This window comes from Aspergillus melleus (assembly GCF_016097325.1).
Source record: "Aspergillus melleus strain CBS 546.65 chromosome Unknown contig2, whole genome shotgun sequence".
NCBI lineage: Eukaryota > Fungi > Ascomycota > Eurotiomycetes > Eurotiales > Aspergillaceae > Aspergillus > Aspergillus melleus.
The window spans coordinates 3868013-3889403 of record NW_025763371.1 but is presented as its reverse complement, the minus strand read 5'-3'; the positions used below and the strand labels follow the sequence as shown (position 1 = coordinate 3889403).

General features: G+C 52.6%; 12 protein-coding genes across 12 annotated transcripts; 7 read left to right on the top strand and 5 right to left on the bottom strand.

Moving 5' to 3' along the window:
- Window positions 1-1037: 1037 nt before the first annotated feature.
- LDX57_004151 (DNA-binding protein) lies at window positions 1038-1716 on the top strand (the record flags this gene model as incomplete). Its single annotated transcript, XM_046085808.1, has 4 exons — window positions 1038-1061; window positions 1205-1293; window positions 1358-1368; window positions 1433-1716. The coding sequence occupies 4 exons, from the start codon at window positions 1038-1040 to the stop codon at window positions 1714-1716; spliced, it is 408 nt and encodes a 135-aa protein (XP_045941771.1).
- A 426-nt stretch (window positions 1717-2142) lies between these two features.
- Window positions 2143-3111, bottom strand: coq4 (ubiquinone biosynthesis protein COQ4; the record flags this gene model as incomplete). The annotated part of the gene is made up of 2 exons (XM_046085807.1): window positions 2143-2795; window positions 2901-3111. 2 exons carry the CDS (start codon window positions 3109-3111, stop codon window positions 2143-2145), a joined length of 864 nt encoding a protein of 287 aa, XP_045941770.1.
- A 347-nt stretch (window positions 3112-3458) lies between these two features.
- On the top strand, window positions 3459-5047 carry LDX57_004149 (uncharacterized protein; the record flags this gene model as incomplete). Its single annotated transcript, XM_046085806.1, has 6 exons — window positions 3459-3599; window positions 3676-4248; window positions 4333-4387; window positions 4454-4516; window positions 4565-4676; window positions 4729-5047. The coding sequence occupies 6 exons, from the start codon at window positions 3459-3461 to the stop codon at window positions 5045-5047; spliced, it is 1263 nt and encodes a 420-aa protein (XP_045941769.1).
- Window positions 5048-5149: 102 nt separating this feature from the next.
- On the bottom strand, window positions 5150-6382 carry PAN5_3 (ketopantoate reductase family protein; the record flags this gene model as incomplete). The annotated part of the gene is made up of 1 exon (XM_046085805.1): window positions 5150-6382. The coding sequence occupies one exon, from the start codon at window positions 6380-6382 to the stop codon at window positions 5150-5152; it is 1233 nt and encodes a 410-aa protein (XP_045941768.1).
- A 421-nt stretch (window positions 6383-6803) lies between these two features.
- LDX57_004147 (Sas10/Utp3/C1D family protein) lies at window positions 6804-7649 on the top strand (the record flags this gene model as incomplete). The annotated part of the gene is made up of 3 exons (XM_046085804.1): window positions 6804-6984; window positions 7053-7219; window positions 7275-7649. The coding sequence occupies 3 exons, from the start codon at window positions 6804-6806 to the stop codon at window positions 7647-7649; spliced, it is 723 nt and encodes a 240-aa protein (XP_045941767.1).
- Window positions 7650-8619: 970 nt separating this feature from the next.
- On the top strand, window positions 8620-9347 carry LDX57_004146 (coiled-coil-helix-coiled-coil-helix domain-containing protein; the record flags this gene model as incomplete). Its single annotated transcript, XM_046085803.1, has 3 exons — window positions 8620-8858; window positions 8952-9210; window positions 9315-9347. The coding sequence occupies 3 exons, from the start codon at window positions 8620-8622 to the stop codon at window positions 9345-9347; spliced, it is 531 nt and encodes a 176-aa protein (XP_045941766.1).
- Window positions 9348-10284: 937 nt separating this feature from the next.
- On the bottom strand, window positions 10285-12013 carry LDX57_004145 (UBX domain protein; the record flags this gene model as incomplete). The annotated part of the gene is made up of 5 exons (XM_046085802.1): window positions 10285-10332; window positions 10400-11489; window positions 11565-11683; window positions 11754-11806; window positions 11935-12013. The coding sequence occupies 5 exons, from the start codon at window positions 12011-12013 to the stop codon at window positions 10285-10287; spliced, it is 1389 nt and encodes a 462-aa protein (XP_045941765.1).
- Window positions 12014-12293: 280 nt separating this feature from the next.
- Window positions 12294-13504, top strand: SHY1 (cytochrome oxidase assembly protein SHY1; the record flags this gene model as incomplete). Its single annotated transcript, XM_046085801.1, has 4 exons — window positions 12294-12549; window positions 12668-13180; window positions 13248-13353; window positions 13405-13504. 4 exons carry the CDS (start codon window positions 12294-12296, stop codon window positions 13502-13504), a joined length of 975 nt encoding a protein of 324 aa, XP_045941764.1.
- A 78-nt stretch (window positions 13505-13582) lies between these two features.
- Window positions 13583-15273, bottom strand: LDX57_004143 (uncharacterized protein; the record flags this gene model as incomplete). The annotated part of the gene is made up of 5 exons (XM_046085800.1): window positions 13583-13682; window positions 13738-14292; window positions 14347-14776; window positions 14858-15101; window positions 15187-15273. The coding sequence occupies 5 exons, from the start codon at window positions 15271-15273 to the stop codon at window positions 13583-13585; spliced, it is 1416 nt and encodes a 471-aa protein (XP_045941763.1).
- Window positions 15274-15615: 342 nt separating this feature from the next.
- cms1 (uncharacterized protein) lies at window positions 15616-16783 on the top strand (the record flags this gene model as incomplete). The annotated part of the gene is made up of 5 exons (XM_046085799.1): window positions 15616-16018; window positions 16080-16260; window positions 16323-16421; window positions 16482-16534; window positions 16602-16783. The coding sequence occupies 5 exons, from the start codon at window positions 15616-15618 to the stop codon at window positions 16781-16783; spliced, it is 918 nt and encodes a 305-aa protein (XP_045941762.1).
- Window positions 16784-17313: 530 nt separating this feature from the next.
- Window positions 17314-18508, top strand: LDX57_004141 (RNA-binding protein; the record flags this gene model as incomplete). Its single annotated transcript, XM_046085798.1, has 3 exons — window positions 17314-17857; window positions 17916-18144; window positions 18328-18508. 3 exons carry the CDS (start codon window positions 17314-17316, stop codon window positions 18506-18508), a joined length of 954 nt encoding a protein of 317 aa, XP_045941761.1.
- An 861-nt stretch (window positions 18509-19369) lies between these two features.
- Window positions 19370-20302, bottom strand: racA (putative Rho GTPase Rac; the record flags this gene model as incomplete). The annotated part of the gene is made up of 6 exons (XM_046085797.1): window positions 19370-19430; window positions 19498-19730; window positions 19786-19966; window positions 20040-20098; window positions 20153-20185; window positions 20270-20302. 6 exons carry the CDS (start codon window positions 20300-20302, stop codon window positions 19370-19372), a joined length of 600 nt encoding a protein of 199 aa, XP_045941760.1.
- Between the last annotated feature and the right edge of the window lie 1089 nt (window positions 20303-21391).

Genomic DNA, 21391 nt, shown 5'->3' with positions numbered 1-21391 from the left:
AGGCTGGGAGGCAAGGCGCCTTAGTCAGCCCTGCTTTGGGACAGGCCGGTCACGGGTCTGTCCCGTGATAGTCCCTCGGTCTACAACTTTACCCTCCGTAGAGGTGAGGAGTAGCTTCTCGCTACGGCCAACTAGGAAGGTCCGCCCATTGTTGGTCCGATGGTCGAAAACTTGAGGAGAATATGATCCGTTCGCTTGGAACCAGGAACCCCAATGGCAGGATCAAATTTCGTCAATAAATAGTACCAATAATAATAATCAATTCGAAAACTACGGAAGACCGTGCGATCGGCTCACTGCCACCCCCCGACGCTGCCGGGTCGGAAGTTGGATCATCTCAAAATAGTTGCGGAGTGGAGGAGGACGACTCATGGCTTGGCAGCCGATGACGACACTCGCAGCAAACAAGGGATTATCCATTGGTTTCTGAGACATCGCGACGGCCCTTTGGGGCGACCTGCCTTATCTATCTGCGGCCCGGTGCCACCGCGATTCCGTCGGCGGCGCGTACACTGTAATTGCGGTGTACGGATAGTGGTTCAATTGCTGTCTGCCTATTCTGCGGTCCCTGGTTGCACCATTGTTGCCCTAGGTGTCTTGTCTTCGGGGTGATTCTCCGTTGTGTTACTTGGTAGTGGAAGTGGTCTTCCTTGTGGAGTAGGATGAAGATCAAGTCAGCTTCGGCGCACTGGGCACTCGCTGGCAGGGAGTCAGCCAGGACACGTGATCTAGTGGCAGAATTGAGCTTCTGCGAAAGGCGGTCTGCCATATCCAGACCTGCCTGATTCGGGTAGATCGATGCCTCATGGCACCCCACATAAGTTGCAGCCTTAATGCCTCAGGCAATATAGAAGTGGGGTTTGAAACTTCCTCGAGATCAAATGGCATCGCTCCATCTTCATCGTTGATCCCCGCGTCACCATCAATTCCTGTCTTTGAAATCAAACCCTAGGGCCAACAAAGGATCGGTCCTCGCATCTCATACGATCCCCTCATCATACGCACATTCTATCAATTGACCACGCCATCCACTCACCATGGCCGACGCTGAATTGGAGGAGGTTAGTCTATACCGTTGAAATCCTCTCTCTCTTTCTCTCGCTTGTTCCCTGGTCATGCCCCCTGTTCTTTCCCCGTGCGGAATTTCACCATCGCTTCCTCGCCGGGCCCCTTTAGCAAAAATACTGACTCGCAAAATAAACAGATCAGACGCGCCCGTCTTGCGCAGCTCCAGCAACAACAGGGTAGTGCCCCACGAGGAGGGGGTCCCGACAACCAGGAGGAACAGAGAAAGTAAGTTCAATAGTTCAACTAGTCCTGACCCTCGTGGAACAAATTATACTAACAACCACTCAAGACAAGCCGAAAGTAAGCCGCGATAATTATTTCCATGCCACAGCCCGTCTGTTACTCACCACCCCGCTCCCCGCAGGCGAGCGTCGCTCCGCTATTCTAAGCCAAATCCTCGAGCCCGAGGCCGCCGACCGCCTCGGCCGGATTCGCCTGGTCAAGGAGTCGCGCGCGATGGACATCGAAAACCGACTCATCATGCTGGCGCAAACCGGCCAGCTCCGCCAGAAGGTCAACGAGGATCAGCTCAAGCAACTGCTGAACGCCGTTGCCGAGAACCAAAGGAAGGACGAGGAGGAACACAAGGTTGTGTTCAGCCGGCGCAAAGGCGGATGGGACGACGACGATGATCTTTTGGATCTGTGAAAAGAAAAAGAAGAATATCAATCGTGATCTATGTGTGAAAATGATTTAGCTCGGTATTTGGCTTTTTCTTTTGCAAATTCGCCGTTGTGATACCTAATACCTCCGGCTTTCTCCTGTTCTTAGGGAAAGTCCTATGCCTTTACGACTGATTATGGGGCAGTTGATTCCTTGACCTGCACAGCGCCTCTGCTTCCATAATAATGTGACCCGATCGAGAGATTATTTTTCCCGTCATCGAGAGTTTCCTCGTCTCTGTCAATTACGACCCGCTGCAGTCGCAGCCCAGTCCTTGCTCAGAATTCTTATAGCAGGGCGCAAAACTATACACTCTATTCTGTTCATGATCATAACCAGACCACCGCAAGGGAATTAAAAGCAAAGATAATTTACATAAATCTTGTACACGACCATAACCATCCAACCCACCTACGCAGCCTGCTGCTGCTCCAACTTCTGCTTCTCCCTCTTCTTCTGCTCCCTAATCATGCGCCGAATCTCCCTCATATCAGGCGGTCTCTCGATACCCAACTCCCCACGCAACTCATCGACATCCTTCTCCAAAATCTTCTCCCAGTAGACATTAATCAACTCCTTACTCGACAGCCCACTCCGCACCGCCCACGGCAACCACAACGACACCAACCGCTCCCTCTCCGCGGGCTTCAACCGCACCGCCGCCGCCATACTCAACCCCGTCATGGGGATCAACGTATTCAGAAACTCCAGCGCCTTCAGCGCCAACTCGCCCTCCACGAACGTGGGCAGGCCCGTCAGCGCGTGGTAGAAGTCGTGACACTCGCGGTATCGCTGCATTACGTACGCACACTCCTCGTCGTCAATGTACTGTACATTGTCGCGTGTGTCGGGCGACACACCTTCGCGGTCCAGCCACACGGCGTAGGTCCGGCCGACGGAGTTCTCCGGGAGAGAGCGTAGGTAGGGCAAGGGGAGGGTCGTGGATGTCATGCGGGGTCGTTCGCGGAGGATTTGTCGCCCCGTTGGGTCGGAGAGCATGGCGTCGCGTAGTCGGTAGATGAAGTATGGGGTTGCGGTGGCTTCGCCGCAGGCTGCGATGAGGTCTGTAGTTTTTGGAGGGAAGTGTTAGCTTGACTACCTTTCGCATGATTTTGTATATAATGTATAGCGCATAGAGATAAGAAAATGAAGCCATTGGCATTGCATACCCGCTCGACGAGGGTTCATCAGCGCCCCGAACGCAGAGCCAAAAGCGAGAGCTCCGCGCTCGAGAACGTTCAACGGGACATGGCCGGGATACTGCGGCGACGGGCGATTGAAGAGAGAGAAGTGTCGCGTGCGACAGGATACCGAGACGGGGGCGAGTAAGCTTGCTTCGTGCGCAACAAGCGTCGCGGTGCGCCTCTTCAAGACCGACATGTTGAGTCCGATGGGCGACGGGTCACTGTCAACATGACCGGAGAGAAGAGCGTCGATGGAGTAGATCGGGTGGTACGACGTCGGTTCGGGGAGGATCTCCGGGCGGCGCGAGTGGCGGCAATGCCCTCCCGTACTGATAAGCGATCGATAAGCTATCGGGTTTATCGCGGTTTTTCTTGTAGATCCTCTTCTTCTTGTTCATGTGTCGTTGCGCATGATGCTTGGGATTCGGCATTCTGGTGTGTTCTGCTAGACTCATGGGCTTATGACATATATTTCCGATCTCCGGGACTACTCTACATACATCACCAATCTACACATCCCCCACCCTCAACAAGTCCGGAAAAATGAAGCCAGGCTGGTGGCCCGGAGAGGACCATGAACAGTTCACAGACTGGGCCATTGCTCAAGGCATCCTCGTCAATGGGGTCTATCCAGCTCGATTCCCAGGTCGCGGCTTAGGCATGATAGCCATGCGGAGTCTCGAAGTACACAGCCCTATCAATGCCCCCCGTCATGCTCCAATCTACCCCCACATCCTACATCCCGACTAACATACTACAGGAAGGCGAAGCAATCGTCACAGTGCCACTGACAGCAATGTTCACCCCCAATTCAATCCCCTCATCATTCACCAGCAAGTTCCCCGACGAAACACCCGTCCACGCACTATACGCCGCATTCCTCACCAACGGGGACCCCTCGGACCTGCAGCCGTACGAACCCTGGCGAAAGACCTGGCCCACCCGTCAGGACTTCGAGGACGGCATGCCACTTCTCTGGCCCTCGTCTCTACGCGGACCCTCCAAGCACGACACCTCTTCTGGCGCACAAACCTTCCTTCCACCATCAATATCCGGCTCCTGGACCACCATCCCGAAAGGAAAAGCGGAATGCGACTACGAAACCACCCACCAGAACCTGCTCGCGCAGCAAGAATCCCGACTCCAGAAGGCCTGGGATCTCGTGGTGGCTGTCTTCCCTGAAACCAACTGGGAGAGCTTCTCGTATCATTGGTTGATCGTCAACACGAGGAGCTTCTTCTTTCTCATGCCGGGCGACGAGGCGCCTGAGGATCGGAACGACGCGATGGCGTTGCTTCCCTTTGCGGATTATTTTAATCATTCTAATGTTGCTGTATGTGCTTCATCTTGATCTGGTTGTGTTGTGGGGTTGGGACTGGGGTTTACTGTTAGGGTCGAAGTTGACGTGGCTCTGCAGTGTAATGTGAAATTCGATGGACGGAATTATGTCTTCCGTGCGGCGAAGCATTATGGTGAGTTTACTTGGTCTTGTGGATGAAATCGAAGAGTGCGAGGACAGGGCTGATGATGAACCACAGACGAAGGAGAGGAGATATACATGAGCTACGGACCCCATCCGAGTGATTTTCTGTTGACAGAATGTGAGACCCCCTTCGTTCCTGTCTCATCGACTCTGCTGATTACAAAAGACGGTTTCTTCCTCGACCATAATGACTCCGAAACACTGTATCTGGACGATCTCATATTCCGAGACCTTGACAAAACGCTGCAGGAGGAATTGGAGTTCCAACAATATTACGGGTAAGTTCCTATCGCTAATAGAAAGGTGCAGGATGCGCTGATCAACAGCTAGAAATTATCAATTAACCGCAGATGGCGCGTGCTATCGCACCGAGATCGCTGCTTGTATGAAATACATGGCGGTTGAGGACTGGCGCAACTATACCCTCGGCTACTCTACCAAGGGCTTTGATGCTCAAAGGTCAGAGGCTATAATCCGAGACTGGATCAAGACGTATGCCAACGAGGCAGACACGGCGATCACAGCATTGGAGAACTTGAGATCTAGCAAAGTAGACCTCAAAGATCAAGAAAAGGTCAAACTATTGCTGAAGCGGTGGAAACAAATCCGAACGCTCTGTGGCCAAGCCCTTGAGGCAGTTTCGTGCTAGAAAAGAAGAGAAAGGAAACACCTGGGTATAATTTCTGGAATATATCATCCTGCTAATTCGAAAGACCGAGAGGATGAGCGATATAATACAAAATGGGTCCTATTAGGTGGCATCGACCACCGGAACAGCACCCCACTCTCTCTGCGTGGTGCTTTCCTTCTTGGCCAGCACCAAGTGCTTCATCATATAATTCACCACGCACTTCACGCCCAGCTCCTCCCCCCTGCGCACGATGTACCCGTTCATGTACTCAATCTCGGTCGTCTTCCCATTTCGGACATCCTGTAGCATGGAGCTATGGTTATGGGCCGTTCGGTTAGCCAGCTGCGTCACCATCCAGCGCAGCCGTTCGGGGGAGAACCGGGTTTCAATCCCGGGGATGCCCTGCAATTCCGGCAGCGCGCAGATCACGCCGGAGATCTCCATCAGAAGCAGGCGCATGATACGGGTGTAGCTGTAGTTGTAGAGAAGTTCGCCGTTTTCGCAGTTCATCACAGCCGTTAGGGGGTTGATCACCGAGTTCATCGCGACCTTCTCGAGTTGATAGAGCAAGAGGGCGGACGGGGTCTCGGCGATCGCAACAAGCGGCGGCGTCAGGGTCAAGATGCGCAGAAGATATTTGGTACTCGGCGCCCAGTCCGCGTCGGTCTCCTTGTCGTGAGGGACGGTGCCAGCCGGCGGCACCACGCCCAAGACAGTTGTGCCCACGCCGGTATGCGTGACTGAGAAACGATTCGGGTTGCGCCGCGCCAGGCCGTGAGAAACGATGCCCTGCACGTAGTGAGGGCGAGTGTGCGGTTCCGTAAAGACCGTCTTATTGATCTCGTCGATGACGCCCATGCCGTTCTGGAGAAACAGAACCGTGGAATCGGGCGTCAGACGGTGACGGACAGACTCCAGAGTCTTTCTGGTCACCGGGGCCTTGGCGGCCACAATTAAACATTCAATAGGGTCATCGGCCCCGGCTGACTGGGCCAGTGTCCCTTCGACATTATCCTCCTCGCCTTCGATACTCTCGTTCGGTGTACCGTCCTCCTTCCAGTAGGGTATGGAAAGCCAGGACTTGTCGCCTAGAACGTCGATGTCGAAGCCCGTTTTCACGTCGTCGAGGCCGTTGGAGCCAAGTGACAGGCACTTCTTCCTTTTCAGCCAGGTCTTGTAGAGGCCTGGGTTGTGCAGCATGAGTGTAACGGGTGGCGGAGACGGTCGACTCGCCAGAGAGTGAGCCACGAATAAGCCGACATTTCCTAGTCCGATGATATGTATGCGCCCGGACAGTCGACGTTTCCCGCTGATCTGAGACAATTCATCTGCATCCTGCCTCCATGTCATCATGCCACGGTAAGAGCCCCATTGAACCTTACTGCGCGTACAACGACACAAGTCTGAAATGCCGGCCCGCAGAAGCGGACGGCGTGCTAGTATGTACAACACTTTGGAAGAGTGGCGCGAGGCACAACCGCAGCCGGTATGCAAGAGAGAAAGCAGTCAGTCGAATCGACAATCACGGAATTCGTTAATTCCGCATTCTGGCACGGAACTTATATGTAGAAAGGGTCACGAGAATCATACGACTCGACCGAGCCCAAGATTTGGAGGTCGCAGACTCGCAACAATCGCCGGGCGGAGAAGAAAGAGTTGCCGTTCAAAGCTCTCCACCGCCTGCCTCACCGCCCGTAGATAAAAAATCGACATTATTCTCTTTTCCCATCGCGATCAACTCTCTTTGTCTTCATTCTCAACTCACCAGTACATCATGGATCCCGTCGATTTGTTGCCGCTGGTCGACCAGCTAGATGATAATGTTGATGATTTGGAAGAGGCGCTTGCGCCGCTCCTGAACAGCGCCGTCACCGAGACCTCGAAGAAACTGCCTGTTCTGGATAAGGCGAAATACCATGTCTTGGTCACGTACGCTTTGGAGTCACTTCTGTTCTGTACGTCTGACTTCGTAGGATCGAGTCTGATAACTGGTCTATAGAACCACTTTGCTAACGGATGATAGCTTACTTGCGCCTTCACGGCGTAGACGCCAAAGACCACCCGGTCTTCCGCGAACTGACCCGCGTGAAACAATACTTCGCCAAGATCAAGGCGCTCGAGACAGAACCGGAGCAGCGCACCATGACTCTAGACAAGGAGGCTGCGGGCCGATTCATCAAGCACGGTCTTGTATGTTCTTCCCTCTCCCTCAGACAATATTTTCATAGTAATTGATTGGTACCAGGCCGGCAACGACAAATACGACATGGAGCGCAAGGAGCGAGAGGCCAAGGAAAAGGCGCGCGCGCAGTTCAAGGCATCGCTACTGGCTAAGAAGGAGGCTGGTGCGGGCGAGAAATCATCTAAGAACCCTACGAATGGCTCGGATTCTGAGTCCGACTCTGGCGCAGACGACGAACCGAAAGCCGAACCTACTGCTAAGCAGTCGACGAAAACCGCTAAGTCCGCTGGACCCGAGAAGAAGAAGAACAAGAAGGGGAAGAGTGACAGCGAGAAGAAATCCAAAAAGAAGGATAAGCGCAGCAAAGAAGGACGAAATGAAGAGAAGAAAGAGCGGAGACAGAAGAAGAAGGAAACTCGGAAGGCAAGGCAGTCATAGAGAAGCGAAAGAGGGTCAAACTAAGCAACACTTCTCTCTAGGACTAGCGAGGATAGAGTCTCGCGAGCTTGGTCGGCTGGATCCGATTGTCAGGCTTGACGTCAGCCAGTTCTGGTCTTGTTTATTGCATCAAGAGGACAAATTGAGGCAACGAGATGCGATGGCCAAGACGACCATTGCATATGTTCGCTCTCAGCAGATTTTGCTCTTGAATTCACGTTGAACTCGTGCGTTGCAGCGCCGGCTGGAATGCGCATGAGGATTTGGATACCCAACAGCAGTCGCATCACTAACGCAGAAATACCGGGAGGACTTTGAGGTCACCATCATCACACTCGATGCAGTACTTTGCAGGCGCAATGCCTCGACATGCATTACGACGGTGTATAGTCATGGTTTGGCCTGGCGAGACGATCGGAGTGGCGACTCTTATCTCCGGTCCATCTTTTAGGCATCGAGAGCCTTCTGTCAGCTGAGTGATGTGGATCGGGATAAGTGACTCATTGCTAGGCAGCACATAGAGGCATTCGCCTTGACAATACATAGTAGAGTTATGAGAATACTTTCAGTCTGCATAGAGGTTTATTTCTAAACTGCAGTGACGCACTATTAGTAGAAATCACCAATATGCTATAACTATGTGTACGGAGTCGACACCTCAGGCCACAAGGGCCGCGATACGAGACGATACCAAGTGGAGACGGGCCTTCGCGGGTAAATAACTTCAGATACGGTAGAATGCGTAATTACCGGTCACCATCCGGACGGCTGACCTCATCAGGCACATCCACCAATCAGCACCCGTAAATTAGCCAGCTGCCGTCGGAGTTTTTCCTCTTCTCCGCCGACATTCTGTTCCTTTCTATATAACCGACCTTCTTCCCCGAATCTAATCCCCATCTTTACCCGTTAAGCCACAACCCCCATCGTCAACCTTTCGACCAACTTTCAACCTTCACATCCCATCAACATGCCTCGTCAACGTCGTGGTGCCGCTCCTACTCCCGCGCGCAGCGCCCCTACCAGACCTACCGCCGCTCCCGCCAGACCGGCCGCTGCTCCGCAAGCCCAGCACTCCCAGCCTCACTCGACCTCTGCCCACCAGCCCTCGGGTGCCCAGCAGCACGCTCCTCCCCCTGCCGCGGCTCCTGCCCCTGTCCAGCAGAGCCAGGGTCCCGGACTTTTCGGCCAGATGGCCTCGACCGCCGCGTAAGTCAAGCTTCGAGCCCTTTCCGCGGAAACCGGGACCCCCAAAGAACCTCCGTACCTGTACCTGTACTAACGCAACCGTGTCATAAACAGTGGTGTCGCAGTCGGATCCTCCATCGGCCACGCCATCGGTGGCTTCTTCGGCGGTGGCGGCTCCAGCGCCCCCGCTGAGTCTCAGCAGGCCGCTCCCCCCGCCGAGGCCCAGCCCATGGACAACGGTCTGTGGCAGAGCAGCGCCGCCAACACCTCGTGGGAGAACCCTGCCTGTGCTACGGATGTGCGCAACTTCCGTAGCTGCATGGATGAGAACAAGGGTGATCTGACTATCTGTGGGTGGTATTTGGATCAGCTGGTATGTTTTTCTCCTTATTCCCCTGTTTTCCCCGTTACCCCTTGGGGATGGGGTTATGGTTTTCTCCAGATAGATGGATGGATTGATACTAACGATTTCTACAGAAAGCTTGCCAGGCCGCTGCTAAGCCTTACTAAATGCACATGCGACCCCTTCTTCCCGATCTACCTACCTATCTACATACCCAGTATCTAATTTAGGTGCTGTTTCCTAATGTATCGTTATGTGTGTTCTCTTTTTTGTCATCTACGGGGCAAAATCCACGACATCGGTGTGGATTCAGGTCTTTTTATCTGGCTAGCTAGCTAAGTGGATGGACCTGTACCTCCGACATCGTGGATTGTGTTTGCATAGCGGCGTATCTTTCTCCCTATACCTACCTACCTACTTTTATCACTGTATACCACCTACCATTTCGAACCACCTATTCCATTCTAGCTAGCGTGACAGGTCAAATCAGATCAGATCAGCTAGTCTAGAATGGGCTTGTGTTTCAACTGTTCGTTTCTGATTTCTGGATATCTCATCCCCTATTACAAGATCTATAGATCTATCTGTCTCTAGATTTATCTAGTTGGATGACGGACGGGTTGAGGAACAGAACAGAAAGAACGCAACGAATCTCATAAATAAATAATGAAAAAAAAAGAATCATTCCACTCTTCAGTTCAGTTTCAGTTTGGTTTTCATCTTGTCATTTGGTCGATGGCGTACATGTAAGAGTACAGTTGCAGACGTAAGAATTAACAGGATAGACAGATTAAAGAAATCAAAGCCTTGAGTGATATCAACAACTTCAAGCCGTCATATTGAATGGAAACGAACGATCAGATAATGAATGCTATCGCTATTGGAAGAAAACAACCAGATTAAGCAGACAAAACATAAGGGTTCACGATAGAAAATACTAGAACGGAGCAGAGCAGAAAAGAACGAACAGATGCCGTGCGAGTGCCAGTGAAAGATGCGCAGAATACTCAGCCAATAAAGTCCCAAACGCTGCAACAAGTAGAAAGTAAGCAAGGATGTGGGTAAAGTTAGGTAAGCCCTGATTTGAATTCAGATTGAGTACAGCTATTGCAAGGGTCGTCCGTTTTCATCCCGTCGAGGTTGGAAATTAAGCTGTAAGATACCAATTAGCCCGTGCAATGGATCGAAATACCCTCACTGGGCCTTAGGGGAGACGCACCTGATTCCCGTTGTACAACTGGCTGTCATCCCGCTCTTCACGCTGATCGTGTAATGTCCGGATATTGAGTCCCCCGGACCCGGTTGGGCGCGGTCTCGCTGCGCCTGGCGGGGTCGAAGTCCCGGGCTGAGCAGAACCGGTCGACGGCGCCGTCTGAGGTGCTGGTGATGGCTGGCCGTAGCCGAGCAAGGATCCGACGAGACCTGTAGCGGTCCCGACAACAGACGACACAAGCCCGTAGGCGGACGAGACGGCGCGGACAGGGAGACTAGCCCCGGATGTTGAATACGCCTCCGTGTAGGTGTTGATCGGAACCATGACGAGGTTCGCCGTCGACCCAAGACCTAGTTCTGCGAGCGCCTGTTCCTCCTCGGCGATAGTGAGGGTTCGGTTCGGGAGAGGGGTTAGGATGTGCTTGAGGTTGTAGGGGCGTTTCTCCTCCAGCTGGCTGTCAACCCAGGGGCGTACGTCTCCGCGAATGGTCTGCGAAGGAGTAAAGCTTGAGCGCACGGAACTTCCGTCGAATAGTCGGACTTGAAGACGGTACTGTCGTGGGGGCGTTGGCTGGGGTTTGGGTGCGGGCTCTTGCTCCGTTTCAGGGGGAGGGGGGGTCGGCATGTCGACGCTCAGGGTTCGTGAGGATGTTGCTGGTTTGTCGTGCTTCTTGATAGTAATCTTGGGAGCGGGTGCAGCTTCCTTCTTTTGGGGCAGAGGTGCAGGCTTCTTTGTTGTCTTTGTCGAAGGTGATTGAGACGGTTCTAGTTTCTGCGTCTTCTTTCCCGCCGTTGCTTCGTCTCCCTGCTGCTGGGGCGATTGTGTCGACTCGGCGGGTTGATGTCGAAGCGCCGCTGGCACCGAAGCAGGAGAGACAGGTGTGGGTTCAGATAGAGGTGTCGTTGTAGACGCTGTCGTCGGCTCTGGTCCAGAAACCGGCGCAGCCGTATGCGTCGTTGCCGCAGAACTACTCTGTCCTATCGACTGCGTCGGCGCCTGAGACTGAGCATCCGCATCGGCAACCGCAGCTCTCAACCGCTCCTGAAAGCCCTCCTTCTCAATATCCGGAATGATATACTCTCGCAGGGTTCCATGCCTACGCAGAACGTCAGTCAACACCGTCCCAGCTTGAACTGTATCCAACCTATCCAGGGTATCGGCAATGACGTACTTGATGACAACAACAGCCGGAAACTTCGTAACAGGGCAGAAAGATGTCAAGAAGCCCGCTTCCTGACTATCCTTGGTGAGTCGCAACAGGACAGATGTTGACTCGAGGAGTTGCGCGAACTGTAGGCAGTGAATGCGTTGGCGGACGTCCTAGCCTGACGGTAGTTTTGAAAGAGGATTGATTGATTACCTCGCTATCCGTGAAATACTCATTCTCCCACGTCGAGCTCGCCTCGCTGTCATCTATTGAGTGAGATAGTTAGCTCCTGTCTACAGGATAGTAGGTGCAGCAATGACAATGGAGAAGGGTGGAGCTGGCGGCTGGCGCATAGGCACAGCTCCAGCTAGAACGAAGGCAAATGGAAGGATACCTCGAACAAAGCAAACCACGGCTTTCCCTTGGCAAACAGCATCAGCAATACCCTCCTGCAGACCTCCAGAATAAAACATGATGGGATGGACACGGAAGGACGGATGGAAGTAGATACGGAAGGTCAGTGACAGGAAAGCGAAAGCTGGGGCGGAGAGATCGGGGAAAGCATGGAAGCCGCCGATCACGAGAGCCCCTCGGGAATCCGTCCGCCAACTTTAACTAAGACTAAAGATTTCCTTGCCTTCACTGCATCCCCCCCAAGGACCTTATCACCAACAACCCCGACTTTCGCCAATGAACTAAATACAATTGCCTGGAACGAAACACCTCAGATCGACATCGACATCCACACAGCTCATGAGGTCCATCTTCTCGGTCCTCCAACGGACCGCAACGACGGCCTGGAAGCAGCCCCCGATCGCCTCCGCCCTCCGCGGTCCTCGCGCGACGTTCAAGCTCGACTCAATCTGTGCGAGATGTCGACGCCAGCAAGTCCGATTTAACAGCCAGCAGCGGCAAATGGGCGATGATCCGCGCTGGCTGTCGGTGGTGGATAATCCGGCGCAGATTGTGCGGACGGGGAATAAGCATGGACCGGGGTTGATTATTTTAGGTATTTACGTTCTTCTCTCTCTTCTCTTTAGCTTTGAACGATTAGAAAGGGGGATAACGATTAGAAAGGGGGAAATTGTGTTGGTTTATGAGAATAATATTGACAATTGATCCTCTAGCTTTAATCCCGATCATTTCCTTCGCCCTCGGAACCTGGCAGATCCAGCGTCTCGACTGGAAAACCAAAATCATTGCCAAATATGAAGACCGTCTCGTCAAAGCACCGCTTCCGCTGCCGCCGCAGATCGATCCTGACGCTGTCTCGGAGTTTGACTACCGGAGAGTCTACGCCACGGGTCGTCTGAGACACGACCAGGAGATGCTGATCGGGCCGCGCATGAGGGAGGGGGAGGATGGGTATATTGTGGTGACGCCGTTGGAACGAGGTGAGGGACAGAGTACCGTACTGGTCAACCGGGGCTGGATCTCCAAGAAGATGAAGAATCAGAAGGATCGAGTCGGCGGACTGCCTCAAGAGGAGGTGGTCGTGGAGGGATTGCTCCGCGAGCCGTGGAAGAAGAACATGTTTACGCCGGAGAATAAGCCGGAGAAGGGAGAGTTCTACTTTCCGGATGTGGAGCAGATGGCGGAATTGACAGGCAGCCAGCCGGTGTGGATTGAACAGACCATGGGTGAGTCTAAGCTATATGCATATTCCATGTAACGTGTGGTGTGTACTGACGTGAATGAACCCGGCAGTTCAGGATATGGTGGAATTCTATGATCGAACGGCCAAGGGAATTCCTATCGGTCGTGCGGCGGAGGTGAACCTGCGAAACAACCACAGCCAGTACATCTTCACATGGTGAGTCCTTCAGAACACTGATATTCCAACAACCCTGGCTGACTCTCGCAGGTACGGTTTGTCTTTGGCAACGTCGATCATGCTGGGAATGATTATCCGGAAGAGACCCAACGAGGCCACACGTCGGGTGCGCGCAAACCGGAACTGGTAAACTCCTTTCTTCAGATCTATGGTCGTTGCGGGCGTTCGGGTTCGTTAGCTAGGAAAGATTCTGTATCACATGTATATTTCACGGCGGCATCGGCAGCCTCATATCCTGCAAGAGTTCCTTGGGTAGATGTTTTTGTGCCAGCGAGAACATAGTAGTGGCATTGTTCGTATGACGTTGTCTAGAACGATCAGCTTGGTCCGACAAGACACGATAGGGAAGGACATGAAACCCACCTTCTGATGAGAGCGGCTACATCACTCTCGTCGATCGTCTTCCGTCCCGCATGTTTCGAGTAGGCAGCCAGATCTTCGCTCACTTGCTCGAAGTACCACGAAGAGGCCTGCTCGATTGCCGCCAGTGTGGCCTTGTTGATCTTTGCTTTAGACCCAGCCCGTGCCGGCGCAAACCGTGTAGCTAGCTTCTTAATGACCCCGGCGGGCATGTTGGGAACGGGAATGCCATGGCGGGAGAGCTTTTTCTGCTTCGAGCCTTGAATGATCGTGTCTTCTTCACGCAGCCCTCCACCAACCACTCCAGGGCTTTCACTCATCGGTGCCGGGGACCAGCGAGGTGACGGGTTCGCGTCCATGCCAAAGTCAGCAAGAGGCTCGTTGCCATCATCACTATCCGATGGGAATCCTGTATCTTCCGCTAAATCCACGGCCGGAAGTTCAAACCCGTCGTCATCGTTCATGGCCGCATCCTGATCCAAGTCATCATTCCCAACCGGGACGGGCGATGGGAAGTTAAAGTCGAGGTTGAATTTTCCCAGATCTTCCGTCTCTCCGCTGTAGACGCACATTAGTTTAGGGTCTGTACCAAATCCATACGTGCAGACTTACCCCCTATCAAAAGCCCCTTGGCTGATGACCGTCTCGTCGGGGTTTACATCATCATCATCCGCAATCCCCGTATCATCGCCATCCTCATCCTCGCTCTCCAACCCGGCCTCGCCAAAGTTCTCACTTAACCGTGGCCCACCGAAACTCATCATAGACAGCCGCGCTTTCTCGTGATCATTGGCCGCTCGACGCGGATACTCAACCGTAATATCCTCTTCCTCGAACGCCAACGAAAGCCTCGGCGGACGCGGCGGGGGGCTGGCATCGTCCTCACCGTCCTCCTCCGCCACATCTTCCAATGGCAAGGAAAGACGCGGCCGTTCCACCTCGGGCTCGTTATCTAGCTCCTCGATCTCATCGACCTCTGGCTCCGGCTCTGGCTCCGGTACTTGCGGCGAAGATTGAATAGGCTGGGATATAGGCGCCAGAGCTAGTTCATAGTCAGTGATGACCTTCCAATATACCTTCAGAACAAAGCAATAGCAGGAGGAAATCGAGAGGACAAACTCACCCCGTCCCAGATTCCGCAAAATATCAAATGTCGTCTCCCGCTGCACCTTAACGCTCTTCCGTCGATCCCGGGCCGGCGTGTTCGCCGCCCGGCGCTGCATCGCGCGCAGTCCATACGGTGTGGATGGAGCCCCTACACCTCTATTGCGCGGCGTCCGACGCGCGGAGCGATTGCCGGAGGGGGTTGTTGATGTCGCGAGGCGGCTGGGGGTGATGGGGTTACGGGAGTGGAGGGGCAGACGAACCTGGGTTACCAATGTTAGCAATTGACATGTATTCCAAAGCGGAAAACTATTGGGGAATATCAGAGGGGGGCAGGCAGGTACGCACCCCCGTTAGCGTGGTGTCTCTGTCTCCGACGGGGGTGGACTCCGCGGCGGGTGACCCGCGACTGCGCGGGTTAGGGGTTGTAGACATTGACAATCGTATCTATTCAGGTAGAAAGTAGGTGATTATGCATGTGCAACAGGCTGGGTGAGAGAATACAATCAAAGACGCATGAACAATGAACTGGAAGGAGGGATGGCACTATCCCGACGATAGTTGAAGGAGAGACGAAGCGGGCGCGTTCAGCGGCGGTGGATCACGCGCCGCACCCCGACCCCCTTATCGATAAGAATCCGCTGACTCAGCATAAAAAGTTGTCACGGCGCAGAGTCCGAGTCCGATGCGACGAATGCGACAAGCTCTCATTTCCTGTCCCTCGCAGTCTGTATTCTCTCTCTCCCGGTTATCGTGATATATTTGATCGTCGCAACCATGTCCGCGGAACCAACCACCCCCAACCCCTCCGGCCTTGCCGCCAAGGTCGACAAGAAGCGCAAGCGCCAGGCCGAGGACTCTACCTCGAAGCAGAACAAGGCGGAGTCTACGCCCACCGAGAAAGCCGACGGACCGAGCAAGAAGAAGCAGAAGAATGATAAGAAGAAGGGCAAAGGAAAGGGCAAGAACGACAAGAAGTCCAAGGGCGATGACCAGGACACCGACAAGCCCAAGCCCAAGCCTAAGACCAACGACTCGAAGGAAACCGAGGTGAAGGGCAGCGTGGACGAGGCCATTGGCAAGATGGACGGCCGGTTACTGGCAGATCATTTTATCCAGAAGGCCAAGAGACATAATAAGGAGCTTACGGCGGTGGAGTTGGGCGATCTGAGTGTGCCGGGTATGTTATTCGTTTGCCTGAAGATATCGCTAGATGGTACGGATGCTAATCAGGACAATAGACACTGCGTTCTTGGATACCTCTTCGTTCGGTGAAGCTAGACAGCTCAGTCATTTACCCGCCTTTATCAAGGCATTCAATCCGACCAAGGGCTCGGATCCGTCCAAAGCATCGATGGAGAAGGGCACGCCGCACACCCTGGTGGTTTCGTCGGCGGCGCTTCGAGCTGCTGATGTAGTGAGGTATGTCTAGGATCTTCCTGCGCTGAACACTACAATCAACCGCATGACTAACGTGCATATAGAGCTCTTCGCACATTCCAAACCAAAGAATCGCCCATTGGCAAGCTCTTCGCCAAACACATCAAGCTCGAAGAAGCCAAGCAGTTTCTCCAGCGTGCTCGGTATGTCATCCACCCAGTAGTCAACACTTCATAGTCCAATTAGCTAACTGCGCCAAACAGAGTGGCCATCGGCGCCGGTACCCCAGCCCGTATATCCGACCTGATCGATTCCGGTACCACCCCCTTCCCTTTCTCAAGCCTTACTCCCTCAGTGCCAACCCAACTAACCAAAAATAAAAGGATCTCTCAAACTCGACGAGCTCAAAACCATCATCATCGACGGATCTTACGTGGACCAGAAACAGCGCGGCATCTTCGACATGAAGGAGACCCATCTGCCTCTGCTGCAATTACTCACGAAACCTGAGCTGCGGGAGCGGTACGGGGCCAAGGAGAAGGGGATCCAGCTGCTGGTGTTCTGATTGTATGTTTTTATGTTCAAAGTAAAAGTTTTGTGCTGGCGTTGGGAGGTTCATAGCTACTTATTATAGTACCCATATACATACTACTACTACACAGTATACACTAGCGTGCATGCATACACTACAAGTACGGAGCATAAACATGTAGATTGTCACATTCCCTTGGTTGACCAGTAGATAAACTCCTACATAGTACTACGTTTCAAAATCTTTAGTCATTGACTCACCGACCATGTAGAATCCCATCCAACCCAAAACCAAACCAACCGAAGATATAGTTATCTCGATCAACAAACAGACCCACCCACGAGATCCTCAATCCTCACCGCCCCAACTCTCCCCCCGTCCGTCCGCCCGGCAAAAAAAGCAAATTTCCGAAATTTTGCCCATCGGCGACAATTTTCATTTCTTTGGATTTCCCCTTTCAACTTTTTTACGTTTTTCTTTCATTTTTCTCATACTTTCGGGTGTATTTGTGCGCGTTGGTTTCAATTCTATCTACTTGAGATTACCCGTTTGATACAGACATAATGAGCGACAAGAAGCGCAAGAACGACGAGCAGGCCGCGCAGCCTGAAGGCAAGAAGGCGCGGAAGGAAGAGAAGAAGGACAAGAAGGAGAAAAAGGAGAAGAAGGTGAAGGATGTTGTTGAGGAGGAGGTGAAGGAAGACAAGAAGGAGAAGAAGGATAAGAAGGAAAAGAAAGAAAAGAAGGAAAAGAAAGAGAAGAAGGAGAAGACGGAGGAGGAACCGGAGAAGGAAGAGAAGAAGGACAAGAAGGAGAAAAAGGAAAAGAAGGACAAAAAGGAGAAGAAGGAGAAGCGCACCGACGAGCAGGAACAGCAAGACACCCCCGCCGCGGACGCAATGGACGTTGACGAGCAACAAGACGCCCCCGCCGAGCAGCCGAACGGTGACGACGCCTCCAAGAAAGAGAAGAAAGACAAGAAGAAGGACAAGAAATCGAAGAAGGAGAAGAAAGAAAAGGCCTCCGCGTCCGAGGACCAGCAAGCAGAGCAGCAGACGGCCGAGTCGCAACCCGCCGAGAAGCAGAACCGATTCATCGTCTTCGTCGGTAGGTTTCGCAATACCTGTTGAATCTACTTCGCATCGACTGACAATTGTCTCTGCAGGAAACCTCCCCTACTCGGCCAACGCAGAGTCCCTGAAGAAGCACTTCGAAAAGAACCCTCCTGCCTCGGTGCGCGTGGCCACGGAGAAAGAAAAGCCCACCAAGTGTCGCGGCTTTGGCTTCGTTGAGTTCGACCACTACGATCGCATGAAGACCTGTCTGAAACTGTACCATCACTCTATGTTCGACGACGGAAAGTATCCGCCGAGACGGATTAATGTGGAACTTACGTACGTCTTTTCTTTCCTTGTTTTCTTCCCTGTTCATTGGTTTTTTTTTTTTTTTTTTTTTTTTTTTTTTTTTTTTTTTCCCTTTCTGTTGGTTGCATTGCATACAACACCGGTGTCACCCACCACCGATCACCAGTCCAGTCCAATTTAACCCCCAACTAACACAACCCGTCTCCCCTGCAGGGCCGGCGGCGGAGGTAAATCGAACCACCGCAAAGCCAAGATCGAAGCCAAGAACAAGAAGCTGGCCGAAGAGCGCCAAAACAACCTGCACAAGGAGAAGGAGCGCAAGACGCAGACCGAGGAGACCGAGGTGGACGAGTGGGCCGGCATTCATCCTAGTCGGCGGAATCGGATGGCTTAGAGCTTGACTCTGAGATCAGGAATGATCGAGATGAGATGAGATGAGATGAGATGGGAGTCTAGGAGGGTGTAAAGACTCTACCTGGCAGAGTAGTGGATTTACGTTACATCAACTATCATACCCAAGCTGTATATAGACCGGTGTTTTGCTTGTCTTTGGTCGACGTTGGATTCGTTGGGTCTAGAGAAAAAGTACTTTATTTGGTTTGTTTATTTATTTTCGCCTTAATGCCGAGATATCCTTTGCGGTCTGTTGGATGCTGTGAACGTACTGGACAAGTTGGATGGGAGCATGAGAATAAGGAAGGAAGACCTAGATATGTAACTGTCATCGTTTCAGATTCTATACGGTGTGGAGATTATCAATCAGGCCCCGGACTGGGGACACACCTGCTGTCTTGCATAATCAAACATCACTCTACATCGATGCTATGTGCTGTCTTGTGCTCAGTACTTGGACGATCAACGCCGACCAGTTCCCATTTCCAGGACAATAGCCAGACAAAAAAACAAGAAGACAAAAAAGCACGACAGTCACAACCCATGTCGACATTCATTGCGTGATATTGTATGGCATGTTACATCTTTATACTGCATTATGAAGAAGAGAGGGAGTCAAGAAAAAAAAAAGATGTTGGAAGGGGAAAAGGGGGGAGGGATAATGTAAGGGCGTCCTGCCGACCCTGGGAAGAGAAATGCATCAAGGATCATGGCAAACCAAGAGATGGAGAAAATAAAACAAGACAAGACAGTTCAAAAGTCATCATACTGGGGACAAATCGAGAAATCCCCCATCAACCCAGACGCCGGATTAGTTCTTATATTATAAGTCGGAAGAGAAAGTAAGGGGGAATAGATGAATCTACAAAATGGAGCATTTGCTCTTCTTGGGTTTCGTGGCCGGTCGAGGATTGAGGACCGCTCTGAAGACAGGGTTAGCATGGAGCGCATGAGACAAGGGAAGGGGGAGGGGGGAGGGGGAAAACGTACCGAATGGCTTCGTCAAACACACTCTTCAGGTTGCGCTGCGTCAGGGCAGAACACTCCAGGTACTTGTGCGCGCGAATCTCCTTGGCCACCGCCAGGGCCTGCTCGTAGGAAACCGGCTCCATCTTCCGTTGACGGAGAGTGTCGATGGTGCCGCGATCGTCTCTCAGATCGAGCTTGGTGCCGACCAGGATGATAGGAACGTTGGGGGCATGGTGTTCAATCTCGGGGAACCACTGTACACGGGTTAGCTGGCTGACAATATGGGAGGTATGGTTGGGTAGAAAGCACCTTGGCCTTGACGTTGTCGAACGAGGGCGGGCTAACGATGGAGAAGCAGATGAGGAAAACGTCGGTCTGGGGGTAAGACAACGGGCGAAGTCGGTCATAATCTTCCTGTCCAGCAGTATCCCAAAGTCCTAGACTGATCGGTCGGCCATCTACCATCACACTGGCGGTGTAGTTATCGAATCTGGAGAGAGGCAAGGTCAATCACGCGTTCGCATTAGACGGTGCTACAGGGGGCGGGATTCAGGGCCACGAACACGGTCGGTATGTATTCCCCGGGGAAAGCGTTGGTTGTATAGGAGATAAGGAGACATGTCTGGGACCGTTAGCCTGGAATAGAGGTGAATATGAATATTTTCAAGACACTCACCTTCCCCACAGCACCATCACCAGTTACTACACACTGTTTAAGAGTCGCCCGTTAGCCGCGGTGTTGGTCGAAACGGACGGAGACGCCCCGAGGTGAGAAATGTCGGCGAATGCTGACCTTCAAAGACTGAGTAGCGGGACCCGTCGCCATGGTTGATTACCGGACAGGGGGGATTGCAGAGGGATTGTGCTGACGGAGAGAAGTGCGACGAGGCGAGAGAGGTCGAGTGAGGTCCAGGAGAGAAGACGGCGCGGGCGTGGTTGGGCGGGCGGAACGAAGAGCGACCTAGGATCGGGAATCTGCCAGAGGAACCAAACCGGGCGATGATAAGTCGAATGCACCGAATGAATTGCTCAGGGAATTGATGCAATAATGTTGACAATGACAAATGAAATAAAATCAAATAAAAGAACAAGGATCCTGACAGACGGATCAAATATGCACAAGTAAACGGTGAACACCGAGGGAGGGGGAATGGTCTTCAGTAGGTGGAGGGAGAGGGAGACGAGGGAAAGGAAGAGAAGGGAAGTCAGGAAACAGAAAAGGGAAAAGAGAAAAAAAGGACAGGGACAAGAGCGACTAAGCCGGACAAGAGGGGGAAACGTTTGGTTGGATTACAGACGGCGACGAGAAGCGCCAAAGGAAACGAAGAGGGGGCGAGAGAAGCTCAGTCGATAGCTCACCTGGGCCCTGATTGGAAGGTCAATTGCAGACGATGGAGAGGTCTATCAGGTCTGTGCAGATGGAAGATGAGGAATGAGGAATGAGAAGAGAGAAGAAAGAAGAGAAAAGACAGAAAGGAAGAAAGAAAGTGAGCAAGAGAGCAAGAGAGCAAGAGAAGAGAGCAAGGGGAAGAGGTACGGAGTACTTGCGAGGTACTTGGCCAACAGCTGTCGGTGCACCTAACGGTCAAAGTAGCGGAGAAGTACCCTGTAGTCACGATGGACTATGTCCACAGTAAGTTATATTATAGAGTATAGAATCACTGTAGGATACTCTCTGGCGGACTCTGACAGACTCTGACAGACTCTCCCGATTTCTCTGTTTGTCTCCGACTGCATCACTTCATGGTTCGTGAATGCTGGTTCAGGGGGGTGGAGCAGTACCGTCTCTTCGCCGGCTTCCGAGCCTTGGATGGTCCATCCCCTCTCGGATCCTGGACTATAAGAATCCGGAGTATCCCTCTGATGAAAATAGTATTCCTTGTAATGCTCACTCCATAGATCATATTTGATTCTT